Genomic DNA, 18,194 nt, shown 5'->3' on the forward strand with positions numbered 1-18,194 from the left:
ATGGATGCACAGGGACTCTGGATGGGTGGTGGGAAGTATGGATACCATCTATGTCGATATAGCAAACTACATACCATTCAAAGGCGGAACGTACCTAGACTTGCCACCTTACTACAAAAATAAAAAGGCCATTAATAACATTAAAAATAAAGACGATGCTTGTGCAGTATATTCGGTGAGAGCTGCCTTATTTCCAGTAGCTATTAATAGGCCTTCAAGCTATCCTAAAGACGATGGACTTAACTGGGATAGCTTACTGGACCAGATTTGAAAAAAAACAACATTTAGCCATCAACGTCAACGATTGTACACAGAATAAGCGAGGCTCCAGAAAACATACCAAGAATCAATTTATTTATGACCGAAAAAGAGGGTAAGTATCACTATACACATATTGAAAGTCTGAGCAGACTATTCAACGATCAATCAAACCAAAGGAAAAGAAACATTTCTGCGAACGGTGCCTGCACGGTTACAGTAGACTAGATCTTCTTGAATCGCATAAGGAGGACTGTCGAGGTGTGGGAGAGACAGCGATCAGAATCGACATGCCTCAAGAAAATAAAAACATCTTAAAATTTATCAATCACAAACATCAAATGTCCGTGATTTACGTCATCTATGCCAACTTCAAGCCCTCATCAAACAGGTCGATCACATCACGCCCGACACAACCGAACACAGTTTCACGCGTACAAAATGCAGGAACACGAAGCTTGTGGGTTCGGATACATGGTCGTCCGATGCGACGGACAAACGGACGCTACCCGTGATCTACCGAGGTCCCAACGCAACCGAAACATTTCTCATGCTCTTACAACGCGAAAGAGAGAAAAATCAGGAAGCTTTGTCAGACCCTGCCCCCATGGATATGACACCAGAGGATTAGTTCGCTCATCAACAAGCTAGATAGGGGACCCCTGAATGGGGATGCCGTGAGAGATCATTGCCACATCACCGGTCGATACTGAGGTGCCGCTCACAACGCGTGTAACCTAAAACTCAAAATTGATCCTAAAGCCATCACCATCACCGTGGTGATTTGAGAGGTTACGATGCCCACCTGATCATGGCCATCTCGAAGATTGAGGGCAAGTTAACGTGCATCCCAACAACATGGAAAAATACGGTCTGAGATTTATCGATAGCGCTCAGTTTCTCCTGTCATCGCTAGACAGTTTGGTCAAGGCCAACGACACCTTCGTCATCACCCATCGATACACCGATGCAGCGACTCGACATCTGCTGTTAAACAAGGGTGTGTACCAGTATGAGTACATGGACGATTGGTCTAAGTTCGAGGAGACGAGGTTACCACCCATCGACCGATTTTACAGCAACTTAACCGACTTAACCGACTCGACCATCTCCCAGAACGATTACGACCACGCTCAGAAGGTGTGGGAGAAACTAGGCTGTCAACATTTAGGTGATTATCACGATCTCTACTTGAAAACAGATGTACTGCTGTTGGCCGACGTGTTTGAGACTTTTAGAAAAATGTGTTTGAAACAGTATCAACTTAACCCCATGTGGTACTACCCCAGCCCTGGTCTCTCGTGGGACACCTAGTTGAAAAAAACTAAATTGGAATTGTTAACGGATTACGACATGCACCTGTTTATGAGCGGCTGGATCTTGATTTTCTCCAAACGCTACACTAAAGCCAACAACCCATACGTTGAAGGCTACGACTCGAGTAAACGCTCCAATCATCTCCTCTATCTCGATGCCAACAATTTGTATGGCTATGAGTCAGTATCTACCCACCGGGGGGTTCGAGTGGGTTAACAGAGAAAATTTTAATGCGAAAAACATTATGGCTATCCCCAAAAACTTCGAGATAGGATACCTGTTCGAAGTGGATTTGGACTATCCTGCGAAACTCCACGCTGCCCACAACAGTTTTCCGCTGGCTCCCGAACGGTTGATGGTCGATAAAAAATGGATGTCGGACTATCAGCGAGAATTGTTGGGAGATAACAAACAAACTGGCTGACGTGGAAAAACTCGTTCCAAATTTCATGGATAAAACCAAGTATGTCGTGCACTATCGAAATCTGCAACTGTACTTATCGCTGGGCATGAAGCTGAAAAAAATACATCGGGTGCTCAAATTTAATCAAAGTCCCTGGATGGAACCGTACATCCGGTTGAACACGGATCTGAGAAAAAAGGCCACGAGCGACTTTGAGAAAAACCTGTACAAGATCATGAACAACTCGGTGTTAGGCAAAACCATGGAAAATTTAAGGAAATGGGTGAAAGTAAAACTAGTGAGATCCCACGAAGAGGAAAAACTCAGGAAACTGATAGCCAGCCCGGCATTCAATCGAAGTAAAATATTCGATAACGACTTGGCAGCACTACACATGACAAAAAGCCATATCAAACTGAACAGGCTGGTCTATGTTGGGATGAGCATCCTCGACTTATCCAAACACTTGATGTATGATTTCTACTACAACGAGTTAAAAAAGCAATACAGTGATCGATGTGAGCTGTTGTACACCGACATGGATTCCTTGTTGTTAGAAATGCGTACCGAGGACATGGCAAAACACATCCACCTGTACGATACGAGCAATTACACCCAAGACCACGTCCTACACAGTACGACCAATAAAAAGGTCCTCAGCAGGATGAAAAACGAATGAGCTGGGACACCCATCGCGGAATACATCGGGTTAAGACCTTAAATATATTCGATCAAGAAAGCCAACAACGACGAAATAAAAAAAGCCAAAGGGGTCAAGAAATATGTGGTGAAACAGCACATCAAGCACACCCTCTTCAAACAGGCTCTCTTCGATAAACGCACGTTCAAACACCAAATGAATGCGTTGAGAAGTAATAAACACAAAATCTACGGAATCACTCTAAACAAGACGTCGCTGTCGCCCATGGATAGCAAACAATGGATTTCAAACAATGGTATCCACACTTATGGCTATGGATACCAACAGTCTGTCTAGACCTCGACTCGTTGGCAGTTTCTAAGACCCCCTATAAAGGAAACTCCACTCGGAACATTGAGGACTAGACAGTCTAATATGTCCCTAGCGAATAAACAACAATTGAACGGACAATAGCGTGAACTACATAAATCATGGAGAAGGTTTACTACAGCCCTCGGGGTTACTGGAAAGGTGTGGGTGCCATCCCGAAGCTAGCCTAAGCCGCTCGAGTCTCCGAGGATACCGCCAAAGCTTGGCTTAAAAAACATGCTATCTGGCAAGTTTACCTGCCGGCTCCCTGATACATCCCAAGAAGAAAGTGACATTTCAATACCCAATCATACCCATCAAGCCAACATCCTGTTTCTACCGCATGATAGGGTGAGAAACAAAAGGTATAAGTATGCTTTGACCATCGTGGACGTTGCCAGTCGATATAAGGAAGCGGAGCTGTTAACGACCAAAGATTCGAGTCAAGTCGCTAAGGCCTTAGAACGCATCTATAAACGCAGTCGCTTGACCTGTCCGACCAAATTACAAGTCGATCCTGGATTTAATTAAAAAATCGTCGAAAGATTTAACAGGACTTTAGCTGAGCGTTTGTTCGGACATCAGTATGCCAAAGAGATGGTAAACCCCGGAAGCAGAAATATGGAATGGGTTGTGCGCTTACCGCAAGTGGTGTTGGCGATCAACAACGAAGTCACTAGACTCATCAATAAAAGACCTGTTGAAGCCATTAAAATGAAATCCGAGACGACTAAATCAGCTGCACCATCGCGTCACGGAAAAGAGAAAAAACTACCAGACCGGGTCGTCGCGAGGTATCAGTACCAGCCCATTGAACTCGAAGGAGGGGATAAACGTTGTGCCACGGACCCCGTATGGTCCGTTAAAAAGTATCTTAGCAATTGGGTGGATATCAAAGAAGATGAACCCCATTTGTACTACTTGAAAGACGGGCCAGGTAGGGGATTCGTGTGAGTGGAATTGCAAATTGTCCCTTACCGCCTTATTAAAGATTCGTCTATTTATAGGTATCATCATGTGGACATTGATCGAGAAACAGTTGTTCAGGCATGTCAGGGTGGACATCAATGGACTCGATATTTACTCAGCCCTACGTCGAGTAATAAGTCAAGGGAAATTCACCACCCTGTATGATAGTTTAGGTCTCGTGGGCTCCAAAAGGTTACAACTTCTCATGGATACTTTAGTCGATTATAGCCTCAAAACCCGAGATCGCTCCGCCCCGTACTCGACCTACTCCATAGCCTACTTCGACGAGTTTATGGCAGACCCCATCCAGAAATTCGTCACTCAATATTATGACTACATGTAAAACAAGCACGCATCCAACGATGGTCACAATGTCGCTGCCATCAATTCCATTCTGGGTACTGTTATCTTTTTCAGTGGAGCTACTCTTGCTTTTCCGCATACGAGTGAACAGTGTACTTCATTTCAATCATTCTGAATTCTGATGTAAGCAGCAACGCTATAGCCATGGTCACTTGCGTCCGAGAACATGTGGAGCTCTGAAGTAACTATTTGTCCAAAGTTTGATGGTTTGTAACACCTGGGTACTTTCAACTCTTCCAGATTGGTTTGATTGGCTCCATGGCCTAAAGTTCACCGAAATCCATTTCTGTCATATTTTCAGGTCAAGTTCCTCAATTTCTTCATCCTAATCCACTTTCTGTTTACATAGCTCTTGTAAAAGCATTTTCACAGGTAAGATAAACAGTGACGCTGGTCCTAATGGATCGTAAACAGAATTCACTGTGGACAGTGTGCCTCTTCTTGTACAAGGTTTACCTTTAGTTATAGTTCTGAAATCTATCACATCTGCTTATACATCCCACTGTACGCATAACGCTCTCTCTCTGTTGGAAGTTGATCATGATAAAGTTTCAAACATTTGACACCTTCAGCTTGCTCTTCCTTGGGAATACTTTCCATGACCAGGTGACTGTTTGTAATCCACTTAGTAAGGTGGAAACCTCCCTGAAAACATAATTCACTCACATTTCTGATAAGTTCTATGGCTCCTTCTTCAGTAGTCAGAGATTTCAAACAGTCATCCACGTAAAAGCTTTTTCTGATCGCTGAGATGGTTTCAAGAGGAAAACTTTCTTTGTTGTCATCTGCAGGTTGTCGTAACACTGAGTTGGAGAAACTAGGGGATGAAGCTGTACATACATGCACACTGGTCTGACCTAGAATGTTGTGTGAGTGTTAGTACATGAACGCCGGTCTGACCTAGAATGTTGTGTGAGTGTTAGTTACGCTGAGGCTAACCCCAGTTACTGACACAGGCTACGAACGAGAACATCCCCACACATAAGCCTGCATGGGGAGCTTGTATTCCAACAAGTAAAAATGAGTTCTTTTAATTTGCGTTCATTTAGTAGTCTTTGAGTTTGTTGATACAAAACAACAGGCACTGAGCAAAAACTTCAACTGGGTTAAAAACATCAAACTACACATAGCATTGTAATACAAAAAAAAAAACTCAGCATTCATGATTGAGTGATATTTGTTGTTTATAACTCTGCTGCCTGGCTTTCATGCAGCACTGGTATTACCGCCAGTACTGAGCCACTCTGTTGTCTGTTATCAACATGCCTTTAATTTGTTTTCTACGACTAGAAACCTCTGAAAAGGAGAGACCAAGTTTCTTAAAACGGGTATATTTTCCTAGCAATTTTGAAATTTCTAGAAGCTTTCTGGCATAAGAATCATTAATACCAACTTCTTTATCCAACCATTCTTTCCACGTACGGGTTGGCTTTTCAATATTATAAAGTTCAAAAGCTATTTTCAACCAATCCCCATAATCGAGAGAGAGATTGAATTACATTTTTTCAATAACTTATAGCCTGATCTGAGTGGTTCTAAAACGTCATGTAAACTGGTAAACACGCCTACCTGGGGCACTGTAGGGCAGTCCACTTGATCCTCTGTACTTAATTTTTTTATCAAAAATAGGTGCAGATTTTGACCGGTTAGTAGGGGTTTTGACTGCTTTATCAACATATGTATGCATTCTTTGTATGTAAGAGATGAAACATACATAAACAAATTCTTTCTCTTATATCATTGTCTGAGGTTTAATTTTACAAAATATCTATGACAATGACATACTGTAATTTACATACATGCTTTATAATCTTCTACGATATTTGCGTTTTTGCCGATAGATTTCTACTGTATACTGAATATTTCAAGGAAAGTACTATTACGCTAGTCTCTGACTAACATAGAGCACATTCATAACTTTCTTTCATCTAGATTTAATGCAAAAAACATACGTTATCATACGAACATACATATAAAAATTGTATAATACAGATTCCTTGTATAGACATGAAACAAAGAGTCACGTGATAGGGCGTCATCAAATTTCCCCAATAGAACATGCGGTATCTCAATTGCTCAATATAGTGGCTGATCATTTGTTGTCTATGACCAATCGTATCATGAGATACCTGTCACAGAGGAAGTGACAGGTGATGGGACGTGGGGTGAAATTTCTGAAGACCACGTTTGGTCACTCAACAGCTGGATAGAGATTGATTATTGGCTATACCGTTGACCAGTCGATATGCTGGGTTTCGGCTTTAACAACTCAAGCTATCATGTAACAGTTTGTGTATTGTAAACATACATAATCGTAACGATCTATGAAATATACACATAAGACAAATAGGAGTAGATAGATCTCAGAGATTGAAAACACATTTGAGTGTTTTTCAATAAGTAAAACAAAGTGATTGAAATCCAACCATTGAGTAGAGATAGTATTTATTTTCATATACATTTTACGCACACAGCCAGTACATAAAACATAATGGTTTGCTGTACATGTAAATATAATCTACACCTTGATATGAATGAATATCCAAATTAAAGTACACGTATTATAGAATTAAAAAAGAGACACGATACTGAATTATTATAATGTATAAACTTGCAGTTTAATCCCCCAAAATGTTTATGAAGATGGGCGTGCCTATATTTATACTGAATGTTAACGAGGTTCATAAGATTACAGATGTGCATGCATGCATAAACATTACAAAGAGGGGCGTGACTCCATAAAGCAGGTTGTCCAATGATATAACATCGCATCTGTTTATTTTACACTTGTCACGGGACAAACCTTTCAACAAGGGCGTAACTACACATGCATTCTACCGGAGGCTATTATTTCAAGGTCGAAAGAGGTCTTCAATTATCTCATTACTGTAATATGATTGATTATACGCATGTGTATCGATACCGTAACTGATATACTATCCAGCTATTATTGACGATTGATCAATAGAGACTGAGTTCATTGATACACGTGATACTTACACCGGATTTGATAATTACAGAGATCAAATAGAAATGTTTTACACAATGCTCATGTAAATTGCACAGAAAACTGACTAATTCAAATCAACATGAAACTTTTAACAGCTTGAACAAAAATACTTGAAATACCTTTGAATGGTTTATATGTAATAACTTATGATATTACTTCTGTCTATGTCTAAGAAGTTTTTGAATTACCAACTTACTGTGTTTTGTGACAAACGTAGTAAAAGATTTCATTGTTGTAATAACACTGACATGTATTATATTCGATGCAAAGGTGCGACTTATCACTTTATATTCGATTAGGTATTTTATTATATAGGTAGTTTTTTCCTGTATCACGATTGGTCAAAATACCGTCACGTGATTGTCTACAAAACGCGATATTGACTTGAGTTTTCTGATAAATTACGATATTGACTTGAGTTACTAACAATAGACGAGGAATCCCGTACGAAGGGGCTTCCCCTGCTTTTCAACCAATCAGATCACTCGGTTTGACGTCATTCCCTCACGCGCTATTTTTAGCCGTTCAGCTATGGCTTCACCGTTCGTCAATAGAAATCAGCGTTTTGCTGATATTACAGATGACAAACAGAAGGAGATCTTGGAAAATATCGATTCAAAGAACACTAAAAGGTCAACTAACACTGCTGTGAAGGTTTTCAGAGAATATCTACAACAAAGGGGTAAATCAGCTGATTTTGAGAACTGTAGCGAAGATGAACTTGATTCATCACTGGCTAAATTTTACCTGGAAGCCAGGTCAGAGAAAGGAGAACACTACAAGAAAGTAACTTTAATGTCTTACCGACATAGCATCCAAAGACACTTGGAAAAAACAAGAAGAGGAATAGATATCATCAGAGCCAATTTCAAAGAATCCACGACAGCGTTCAAGGCTATGGGAAAGGAACTAAAAAGAATCGGTTTCGCTGAGATCAAACACTACCCACCTGTTGCAGAAGCTGATATGGCGAGGCTTTACGACTATGTGTGCAGCTCAGATTCCCCACTACTTCTACAGTATAAGGTGAATATATAAAACTAGTTTTTAACACAGACATTGAGTTTCGTAAAATCATCAAGGCAACTAGATCTAGACAATTGATTCATGAATAAACATAGATACAAATAAAATATTGAATATCAATTTACAGATTTCCCAAATAAGATAGGCATGTTTTTATATTACAGGTATTCGTTGAAATCATGCTTCATTTCGGAAGACGGGGAAGAGAAAATCTCTCAGTTTTGAGAATAAGCGATCTGGCCGTAACCACGGACGCTGATGGGGACATGTATGTTTACATGACCCGAGATGAACAAACCAAAAATCATCAGGAGGACGGCGGTCGGGCTCAAGGGCGAATGTATGAGAAGAAAGGTATGTTGTTATGTTATCAAATAGTGACATTCAATTCCAAATATTAGGCTTACTGTACATTATATCGACACTCTGGAAAGATACGTAACCGGAAACCATGACCTGTCACCCATTTTGCTTTGTAACGGAAAGGGAGGCAGCATAATTTTAGCCAACCTTACGTCCCGAGTTCGAATGAAATATATGTATGATCACTTTTATCATTTATTATTATTATTTTTTATTTTTGGGGTTTATATCTTACAGACGATCCCAGATGTCCAGTGAGGACTTTCATCAAGTACATTCGTCGCTTGAATAAAGATTGTCCAAAACTTTTCCAGCAACCAAATTCAGAAATGGAAAATGGAAATTTATATCATGGGGTTCCCCTTGGACACAACCGGCTTGGTTCTATGATGGCGACGCTTAGCACAAAGGCAGGTCTTTCACAAAAATATACAAACCACTCCCTGCGAGCTACAACAGTCCATGTATTGGATTCTGCACAGGTGCCATCGCGGCATATTATGACAGTCACAGGACATAAAGCAGAAACCAGTCTGAAAACTTACACTGGTTTCACTGATGACAAGACCAAGAAGATGATGTCCACCGCCATCAGTGATATGACCTGTGCTCAACTTATTAGGGAGAAGGAGAACTCTTTGCCTATCCTCGGTGATCATGATCTAACAAATTGTTTGACTGACTGTGAGATTGATGAAATCCTCAAAACTCTCCCTGTACCTGAGTCATCTGTTTCTGTGTCTGATAACAATATGCATGTACTTAATCACAGCATGACAAATAGACTGATGTTTCAGATGCCAGGACCAGTTATTAATAACTGTAATGTGACCATCAATTATAACTTCAACTCTAAGCAGTAATAAAGTAGCTAGATGAACAATCATCTGTATATTCAGACTGATATCGTCTCTTTAAAGATTTGTTATTTAAAAGTTGTCTTTGATGTTTCTGGTACATTTAATGAATTATTTTGATTGTGAAGATGTGTTACGTAATGATGAGCTGTATCCCGGAGATGACACAGTGTGTGCATTAAAACAATTCATTAAGCTTTAAATTAGTAAGTTCAATTATGTCTAATCTATTCGAGCTTGGATGTATAATTATTTGGGTTTATACATTATGTTTCATTATATGAAACATGAAAACGTAATAATACCTAAAAAGTAAATTCAAACTATTCTATTGTGTTTGAATTTTTTGTATGTCCTTGAAATTTCGTTATTGTTTCCTATTTATTAGGAAGTTGAAGAAAATATAATCTTCAGTAACCTCGAAACCATTACATCTATTTCAATCAATGTGCATAAGGAGTATTTTATTATCCATTCCCAATGAAGAGTACCAGACACTTACCTCTGCAAAAACGTCATAATCCCCTTTCTTGCCGACATGTGTTCATTTGCCAAACGCTGTATAAGCCTATGATAATGATTAGCAATTGCTATCAAAACACTTTAAATACTTCTTCTGATTGACACTAAAGATAGCATCTCTCGTAAGAAAAGCTAATACTTGCTCAGCCCTACTAAATTGGTTGAAATAATAGGTACAGTGCGATTTTTAAAAGTACGACACATATGTGCGTCTCTCGCCGAATAAGAGGTGCTTTCTGTTGACGGATATATGTGGCTCTTGCTGTGAGAAACTGCCAATTACCTGCCCCATAAACACGTCACTCGCTGTGAGGAGCTGAATAATTTGCCCCATATATGCATCTTTCGGCCTTAATGAATTAACCGAAATATTCCACTGAATGCCACAATATTAAAAAGAACTCACCTTCGTCGCTGGCATACACGCTCCAAAATGGTGTCTAAGGCCTGTGGAATGTTCAGGCAAACACCCTGTGGCCAGGGAAATTGTAAACACATGACTGACACTGATTGGTTGGCTTGCTCACGTGGTGTACCGCAACTTGGCTGGCTGCCAAGATATCTCAACACAACTTTTCACTGTAATGCCAATCAAAGAAAACAATGGTTTGGTAATAAATAAATGAACTTAAACCCTGGACTCTTATCTTATGAATGTCTTGAGAGGTCGACAGTTTCTATAAAATGAGTATATCTAAGAATATACAGTTACCAAAGTACTGTGTTTTATCGAGGTGGCACCTTCAAGCCAGTCAGCTATGTAAGTGTCAGGTCGAGGAGATCTCAGCAAATTGTATTTGCTGTCAATGGGGGAAGATGGCAGCCCCACTTCAGACATAGAAATACCGACTGGTGTCTGTGAGTAGTATATACACTGGGGGTACGAGATCAAGTCCAACAAAAGACTCTGTAAAGCTTCATTTATGAAATAAAGCTTTTGCCAGGCCCTTATCTCTCTCCGCTATTGTATATACCAGGTTTGAACCCCCAGTTAACTTCCTGGTCACTATGACCGCGAACCAACACTTTCCTGATCACGTGCCACGATAGCTCTATGTCGTGTTGACCTCAAGGAAACAGTTTAATGTGATAGGATACTATTGGGATCACTCGACAAGGAAAGTGTTAAATATTTTGCTTGGGGGGTAACATTGTGCCGTATGTTATGATCAATAATTCCTCTCTGACGAAACCTCTCTCTGGCCCATCTTTCAAGTAGTACAAGTTTGGCTAGTCAGCTTTGATGTCCACTTTATCTATGTTGTAAGTTTTGACTGACCATGTCGGATCGGTGGCTCGTTTCCGAGTGTCCCCTTCGTGTTCCCCCGGCTGGTAGAGGTACCTCACGAGGGCCCTATCGGGTATCTGTTTCTCCTTCCCACACGATGGTGCAGCCGGTTCGGCTATCACTGATTTCAGTTTGATAGCGTCGGCCGGTTTCTTGCCGGTGAGACGGTTGGTTACGTGGTTGATAGCCCACACCACCTGAGGTAGCTGCGCTACCCATTCCGTCGATCGTTTTTCTGGGTTGACTATCTCTCTCGCATACTGGTGTCCGAATAAGCTCTCGGCCAAAGTCCTATTGAATCTCTCGACTATGGCTTGGCTGCGATGAGCCCTGGCAGCGCCACGCCTGACTTGGACGTCGTGCTGGGCTAGCAGTTGTGACACGGCACCGATGAAATCCCGCCCGGGGTCGACTTGCAGCTCTGTGGGCCATGTCAGCGGACTGCGTTTGTATATGCGCTCGAATCCGCGGGCTACTTGGGCTGCATCTTTCGTGGTTAAGGGCTCCGCTTCCTTGTAGTGGCTGGCCACGTCAAGGACGGTTAGGGCATACTTGTACCTCCTGTCGTGGGGTAAGACAGGAGGTCGACCTGGTGGACGCTATTGGGTACGGCAATGCCGAACTTTCTTCGAGGCACGTAGTGTGGTGCCGGTAAATAGATCTGCCACAGGGCTTGTTTTTCAAGCCACGCTTTGGTCTCGTCTGGGGGTAGTCGCGCCATTTTGGCAAGCTTGTGTATGACGCTAGCTCCTTTCAAGTACCCTAGCGGGCTGTAGTAAATAGCCTCAAACATTCTTTGGTTTCGTGACATCGTATATATACACCTATGTTCTTGGTTCAATTTTCTCATGCCAGTACGCGTACGTGTTGATCCCGTCGATGGCTATCCAGTGCTTGTCCGTGTCCAGCACTTCGCACCTGTCGCCGTACTGCTTCTTGAGCTCGTTGTAGTAAAAGTCGTACATCAGGTGCTTGGAGAGCTCGAGGATGCTCATCCCCACGTAGACGGGCCCGGTTGAATTTGATGTGGCTTTTCCTCATGTGAATATCTTGCTCCGGTTGAATGTCGGGCTGGCTATCAGTTTCCTGAGCTTGTCTTCCTCTTTCGACCGAACCAGCTTCACAGTCACGCGTTTTCGTAATTCTCCATCGTCTTACCGAACACTGAGTGGTTCATGAGCTTGCAGAGGTTCTTCTCGAAGTCACTGGTGGCCAGCTTTCGCAGGTCTGTGTTCATTCTGATGTAGGGCTCCATCCAGGGGCTTTGGTTGAACTTGAGCACCCTATGAATTTTAGTCAGCCTCATACCCAGCGACAGGTACAGCTGCAGGTTGCGGTAGTGAACGATGTACTTGGTTTTCGTCATCAAGTTGGGTACGAGTATTTCAACATTGGCCACCCGTCCACCCAGCAGGTTCCGTTGGTAGTAAGACATCCAGTCCGGGTCTACTGTCAAACGTTCTGGAGCCAGGGGGTAGCTGTTGTGTGACTTGTGTAATGCTGTTGGATACTCCAAGTCCACTTCGAGTATGTAACCCTTCTCCGAATCCGGCAGTATGCTCATGACATCTACCTCAGGCACCCACTCGAATCCCCCGGTGGGTAGATACTGGCTCATGGCCCAGCTGTACAGGTTGTTGGCGTCAAGGTAGAGGATGTGGGTGGTGGGCTCGCTAGAGTCGTAGCCCTTCACATACTCATTGTTGGCTTTCACGTAGCATTTGGCAGCCATGGAGATCCCACCTCGCAATCCTTTCTCGATGAACAGGTGCATGTCGTGATCGGTGAGCAATTCCAGCTTAACTCCGGTTTTCTTCAGCAAGGCATCCCAAGAGAGACCGGGGCTGGTGTAGTACCATGCGGGGTCGAGTTGATACTGCTTGAAACACGTCCTCCTAAACGTCTCGAACACGTCAGCCAGCAGGAGCACGTTCGTTCTCAAGTACAGGTCGTGGTAATTGCCCAGATTCTTGCAGTCCAGTTTATTCCATACGTTAATCGCGTGCGAGTAATCATCTGGGGTGATTGTCGAGTCGGTCAGGTTACTGTAAACCCGGTCGATGGGGGGTAGTCGGGTCTCGGCGAACTTGGCCCAGCCATCCATGTACTCGTAGGGGTAAACACCCTTCCTCATCAGCAGGGGCCGAGTCTCGGCGTCGGTGTATCGATCAGTGATGGGGAAGGTATCGTTGGCCTTGACCAAACTTTCAAGAGACGACAGCAGGAACTGAACTGAATCGATGAACCTCAGGTTGTTCAGGGAGAAGGAGATGTATCTCTCCATGTTGTTGGGGATGCATGTCAGGCTGCCGTCGACCCTCGCGATGGCCTGCATGATCAAGTGAGTGTTGTACCCTCTCAAGTTGTGGAAGACCACGGGGATGTTGATTGTTTTGGGGTTGATTCTGAGCTTGAGGTTGCACGCGCTGTGAGCGGCGCCTCTGTAGTCACAAGTGACATGGCAGTGATCTCTCACCGAATCGCCGTTCAGCGGGCCGTTGCACACGTGGCAGTGAGTGCAGCAGCCGTGAGCTCGCCGGTTGGCTTGGGTCATACGCATGGGAACGACGGTGTACAACCTCTTCCTGATGGTTTTCTCGTTGTGCTGCAAGCACTTTAGAAACTTTTCAGCCGCGTAGGGACCCCTGTACACCACAGGAACGTTCGTTTCCCCATCACATCGGACGACCATGTATCCGAACCCACAGGCCTCGTGCTCCTGCGTTTTGTGCGTGTTGGGGGTCGGGCCGATGTCAACGGGTTTGACGAGGGCTTCGAAGTCGGCGTAGATGATGTAAGGTACGGACATCTGGTTCTTGTGGTTGTCGAATTTTAGGATATTGTCACCTTCCTTGGGCATGTCGATTCATATGGCCATCTGCCCCACACCTAGGCAATCCTCCCGGTGTGATTCCAGCAGGTCGGGTCGGGTGAAGACGTGCAGGCACCGTTCGCAGAAGTGACTCTTTTCTCTGTGTGCCGATTGGTCGTACAACAGCCTGCTGAAGTGTTTTATCCTACCGTAGTGGTACTTGTCACCTCGCTTGATCATGAATATATTGATCACGCGGCGACCCTCCATTGGGCCTATCCTGTGCACGATCGTTTTGTTGCCTTCGTGAACAAAGACGTTGACGGCTATATCATTCTGTTTCTCGATTTTGGTGACCTGGGATATGGGGGTGGGTTCGTCTATACCAGCCCAGTTCAGCCCGTCGTCTTGGGGATAGCTAGAAGGCCTGTTCGAATTAACATCGGCTGGAAACAAGGCTGACCTGATCGCTAACCTCATGCAATCGTCCCCTCTGTTTTTTATGTTGACCATGGCTTGTTTCTTCTTGTAGTAGGAGGGTAAGTCTAGGTACGATCCGCCTCTGAACGGTACGTAGTTAGCTATGTCTAGATAGAGTTTATCGATATTATCCTCGGCCCACCCCGGAACCCCTGTGCGTGAAGTGTTCTAAATATTCCCGTATTTGTTGAAGACTGGTATCGATTGACTCGTCTATAGTCTCGGCATGAGTCACGACTTCTTGTTTACCCCGGAAGTAAGGCTGAACATACTCAATGGCACCATTCTGCTGTTTATCGAGCAACATTTTTGCCGTTATTTGAAACGTTCAGTTCCTCATTAACTTTGTCAGCGATCAACGGCTTGACGTGGGCGATGTCTATGTTCTTATCCACATGCATGCGCCAGCCTCTCAGATAGTTACCTACAGCGCGTTCAGTGCGCACAAACTCTAGATCAATGACTCTATGCTGATGCAACAGTTCGACAAGCTTGGGCTTCCTCATACGGGAATAACCTACTAACCCCAGCTCTCGGGCTTCCCGTTTGAGTTGTTTCACAGTGTGGGGAGGTTGTACGGGGTCGTGCAACAGTGTGACTAGCCCGGCTTTCCTCATACGGAATAACCAGTGAACCCCAGCTCTCTGGCTTGGCGTTTGAGTTGTTTCACCGTGGGAGGGGGGTGTATGTCGAGTAATCTAAACAATTGGGGTCTCCTCATTCGGGAGTAACCCACTACACCTCGTTCTCTCGCAATCTGCTTGAGCTCTCGGACAGTAGGTATTGTTATACCCAGGTGTATACAATCTCTAATTGGGCCACCAGCAAGGGGGGTAACTCCTCCAACCATAAAAAAAGGAGGCGCCATAAAATCCTTAGTAAATATCTAGATAGACCTCATCGACCCACCCGGAACATGCGCAGCATGGTAGGGTGTTTTGTATTATTTGCAAGCATATCTATCTCCCGGTGATGATATACATCTGCTCATCCACCATCAAAGTAATTCCAAGTGTGCCCATCAAACCCTATTTTCACCGTGATTGCAAATGAGCACCCCTTATAGAGTTCGCCAACAATTACTGGTTTGAGGGCACCAACCTCTATACTTCTGCCAGCTTCTCAGGCATTCCCTGGGTTCAACATCCACGAACTGTAGACTATTCATTATTATACCTAGGTGTACACAGTCTCTAATTAGGTCTCCATACTAAGGAGGCGCCTACATTCGTTTATGTAGTCCTTTTTCTTCTCGTAGATAAGCTGGTGCCTGACTACGTTTGCCCCGTGGGCTTTACATAAACAGTAGTGACATTTCACTCCAATACCGCTCACGGAACATGTGTAGTTCGCGAAACACCTCCTATGAAAACAGCAGTACCCCTCAGTCCTACATCTCCTACCGCAGGTCTCGGTCTTCCCCCTAAGTATGTACTGGCATAGGTACGGGGCAGGTCTCATCTTTGGTATACTCATATGGGGACCTAGTTTAATTGCTTTACGATCAACGCAGTCGCTGCTAGACCCAGCACGGCGAAGGTCAGTTCTCGGTCCTTTTGCCCGGGGATGGTGTGTAGTACTGAGCAAGTGTGGGCTCATGGAGTGGTTCGAGCTGTTTGCCGGTTAGTAGGTAGTATTCTCTCGCTGCGTCGTCGACGTCATGGAACGTTTTAACGGCATGGTTCTCACGCTGGAGTCGTTCTTTAATGTAATCGAGCCTCTGCATACGTTTCTTCGCGGACTCAGCTTGCGCGGCTTGCAGTTTCTCCACGGCTATGTTGTGCCGTTTTCGTTCCGCTTCTACCTCAGCCGCGTGCGACTCCCGTAATTTCGAGAACAGGTAATTACTCCTGGAAAATGCCAGGGCGTTGACTAAAGCCCCGCCGACCATCATAGCAATTGTAGCCATCCTATATATGTCTATATTTACTTCAAAATATTCCCCGGTATGATCCCTTGCTTCACGAGGATATCCTTGGTGGCCATCGCCATACCCAAATTCATGATGAGCATGCCCATATCCTGCAGGTCGAAGTCGAGCTTGATAGTCGGTTGTTTGAGGACCATCTTGGTCAACCGAGCGTACCCTACAGCTATGCCGGCGACCACGGTGGCGTGGTATGCTTCGTTAACGAACTTTTTTCCCTCAGACCTGATGTATATGATATAGAAACATATATTTAATTACAACATAATATGGGGGTTTACCTCTACTCGTGCCGGTGGGGTTGGTGTTCGTGGCCTATTATAAAGCATGAAAACCGCTGCAACCGCAGCAGTTGCGCCTACAATCCATATACAGTTACTCTTATGTTGCTTGGCTAGACCACCTTTTCTACCGGCGGCGACCCTTTTAGGGTTCTTCTGCTTGGTGACTTGTAGAGGATTCCCCCCTATCGGTGTTTCCTCTATCGTCACTGGCAATATCTCCTGACAACGGGGTTGTCTGGGCAGCATCCATCTTGTATACTATTATGATTATTATTCCCCTCTTTAAATTGACAATGCTTTGCCGTGATGATCGCCGCTGTCACCGGGACTAAGAACATGCCTTATTTATGGTACAGCAGGCAGCTGACGGCGCTCAAAACGTGTTCGATAAAGGGGTCTTTCTCGAGGTCCTCCCACAGGTAAAGTCGACGTTCCGGGGGAATGGGGAGGACATATACGATGCCAAACCGGTGTAGATCTGCGCCATGGTCAATTTTATAGTCTTCATCATCTCAGCCCTGAGCCGGGACTCATATCTCGCGTACAGCTTATCGACCTCATCGACGGGTAGTTTCTGAATCTTATCGGGAGTGATATTGTCCCCAAAGTATTGTTTGGCCTTGCCGCCGACCGCCAGCGCCATTAGTTTCTCTCGCTTGTCGTCTCAGGCATCACTCGCTTATCGCCCTCCACCAACAGTTGTTCGAGCAGGTCGTCGCACTCCATCCTATAATATAACAAGCGATTCTTAACTCTAATGATATAATAACCGAAACACAGTGAGATGAAGGTTAAATTGCACACGATGAGCACTTCACAAGCCATATAGAATAGTAACTTTTAATTGCTAAGACTTTGCTTAGCATTGCTAAGACTTTGCTTAACATTGCTTGGCATTGCTAAGCTAGAACACCCTATAGTCCACGGGTTGGTCGGTCTTGAGCACGAGCTTAACATGCTTCATTTCGGCTAGCTCTCTTCATCCGTTCCCGTTCTAGTTTGCTCATCACATCGTTCTCTCTCAAGCACTCCTCGAACGAATCCCTGTCCTTGCAGTGGAATAAGGCCACCCATCGCGTCTGCTCCCCTGAGGTCTTTCAACACCGAGTCGAACTTCTGCGTCAGCACCCAGACGCTGTGCTTTGCGTGCCGGCCGGAGAAGGCCAGGTACGATAGCATGTCTCTCTTTTTTGTTATCTCCTTGTTAGCGCTGCAGTCGTCCAGGATGAACAGCGTCGACTCCCCTTTAAATTTCCCGTGATAAGCCTTCAACCAGTCCTGCAGACGTGTTCCCTGGTCGACTCTG

General features: G+C 44.1%; 2 protein-coding genes across 2 annotated transcripts in view; both read left to right on the plus strand.

Annotated features, from left to right (window-relative positions):
• The window catches only part of LOC124282570 (protein N-terminal asparagine amidohydrolase-like), a 655,781-nt gene that overhangs the window by 538,968 nt on the left and 98,619 nt on the right, over positions 1–18,194 (plus strand). The window lies entirely within an intron of this gene.
• On the plus strand, positions 8,208–9,778 carry LOC124282569. Its single transcript, XM_046718579.1, has 3 exons — positions 8,208–8,355; positions 8,520–8,709; positions 8,956–9,778. Exons 1-3 carry the CDS (start codon positions 8,227–8,229, stop codon positions 9,579–9,581), a joined length of 945 nt encoding a protein of 314 aa, XP_046574535.1. The 5' UTR covers positions 8,208–8,226; the 3' UTR covers positions 9,582–9,778.

Source organism: Haliotis rubra, unplaced genomic scaffold (genome assembly GCF_003918875.1).
Source record: "Haliotis rubra isolate DU_JTF1 unplaced genomic scaffold, ASM391887v1 Scf30, whole genome shotgun sequence".
Classification (NCBI taxonomy): Eukaryota; Metazoa; Mollusca; class Gastropoda; order Lepetellida; family Haliotidae; genus Haliotis; species Haliotis rubra.

Coding starts and splice junctions, on each gene's coding strand:
- LOC124282569 (XM_046718579.1), top strand. CDS start 8,227: ATGGGAAAGGAACTAAAAAGAATCGGTTTCGCTGAGATCAAACACTAC. Junction 8,356..8,519: donor CACTACTTCTACAGTATAAG/GTGAATATATAA, acceptor TTTATATTACAG/GTATTCGTTGAAATCATGCT. Junction 8,710..8,955: donor GCGAATGTATGAGAAGAAAG/GTATGTTGTTAT, acceptor TATATCTTACAG/ACGATCCCAGATGTCCAGTG.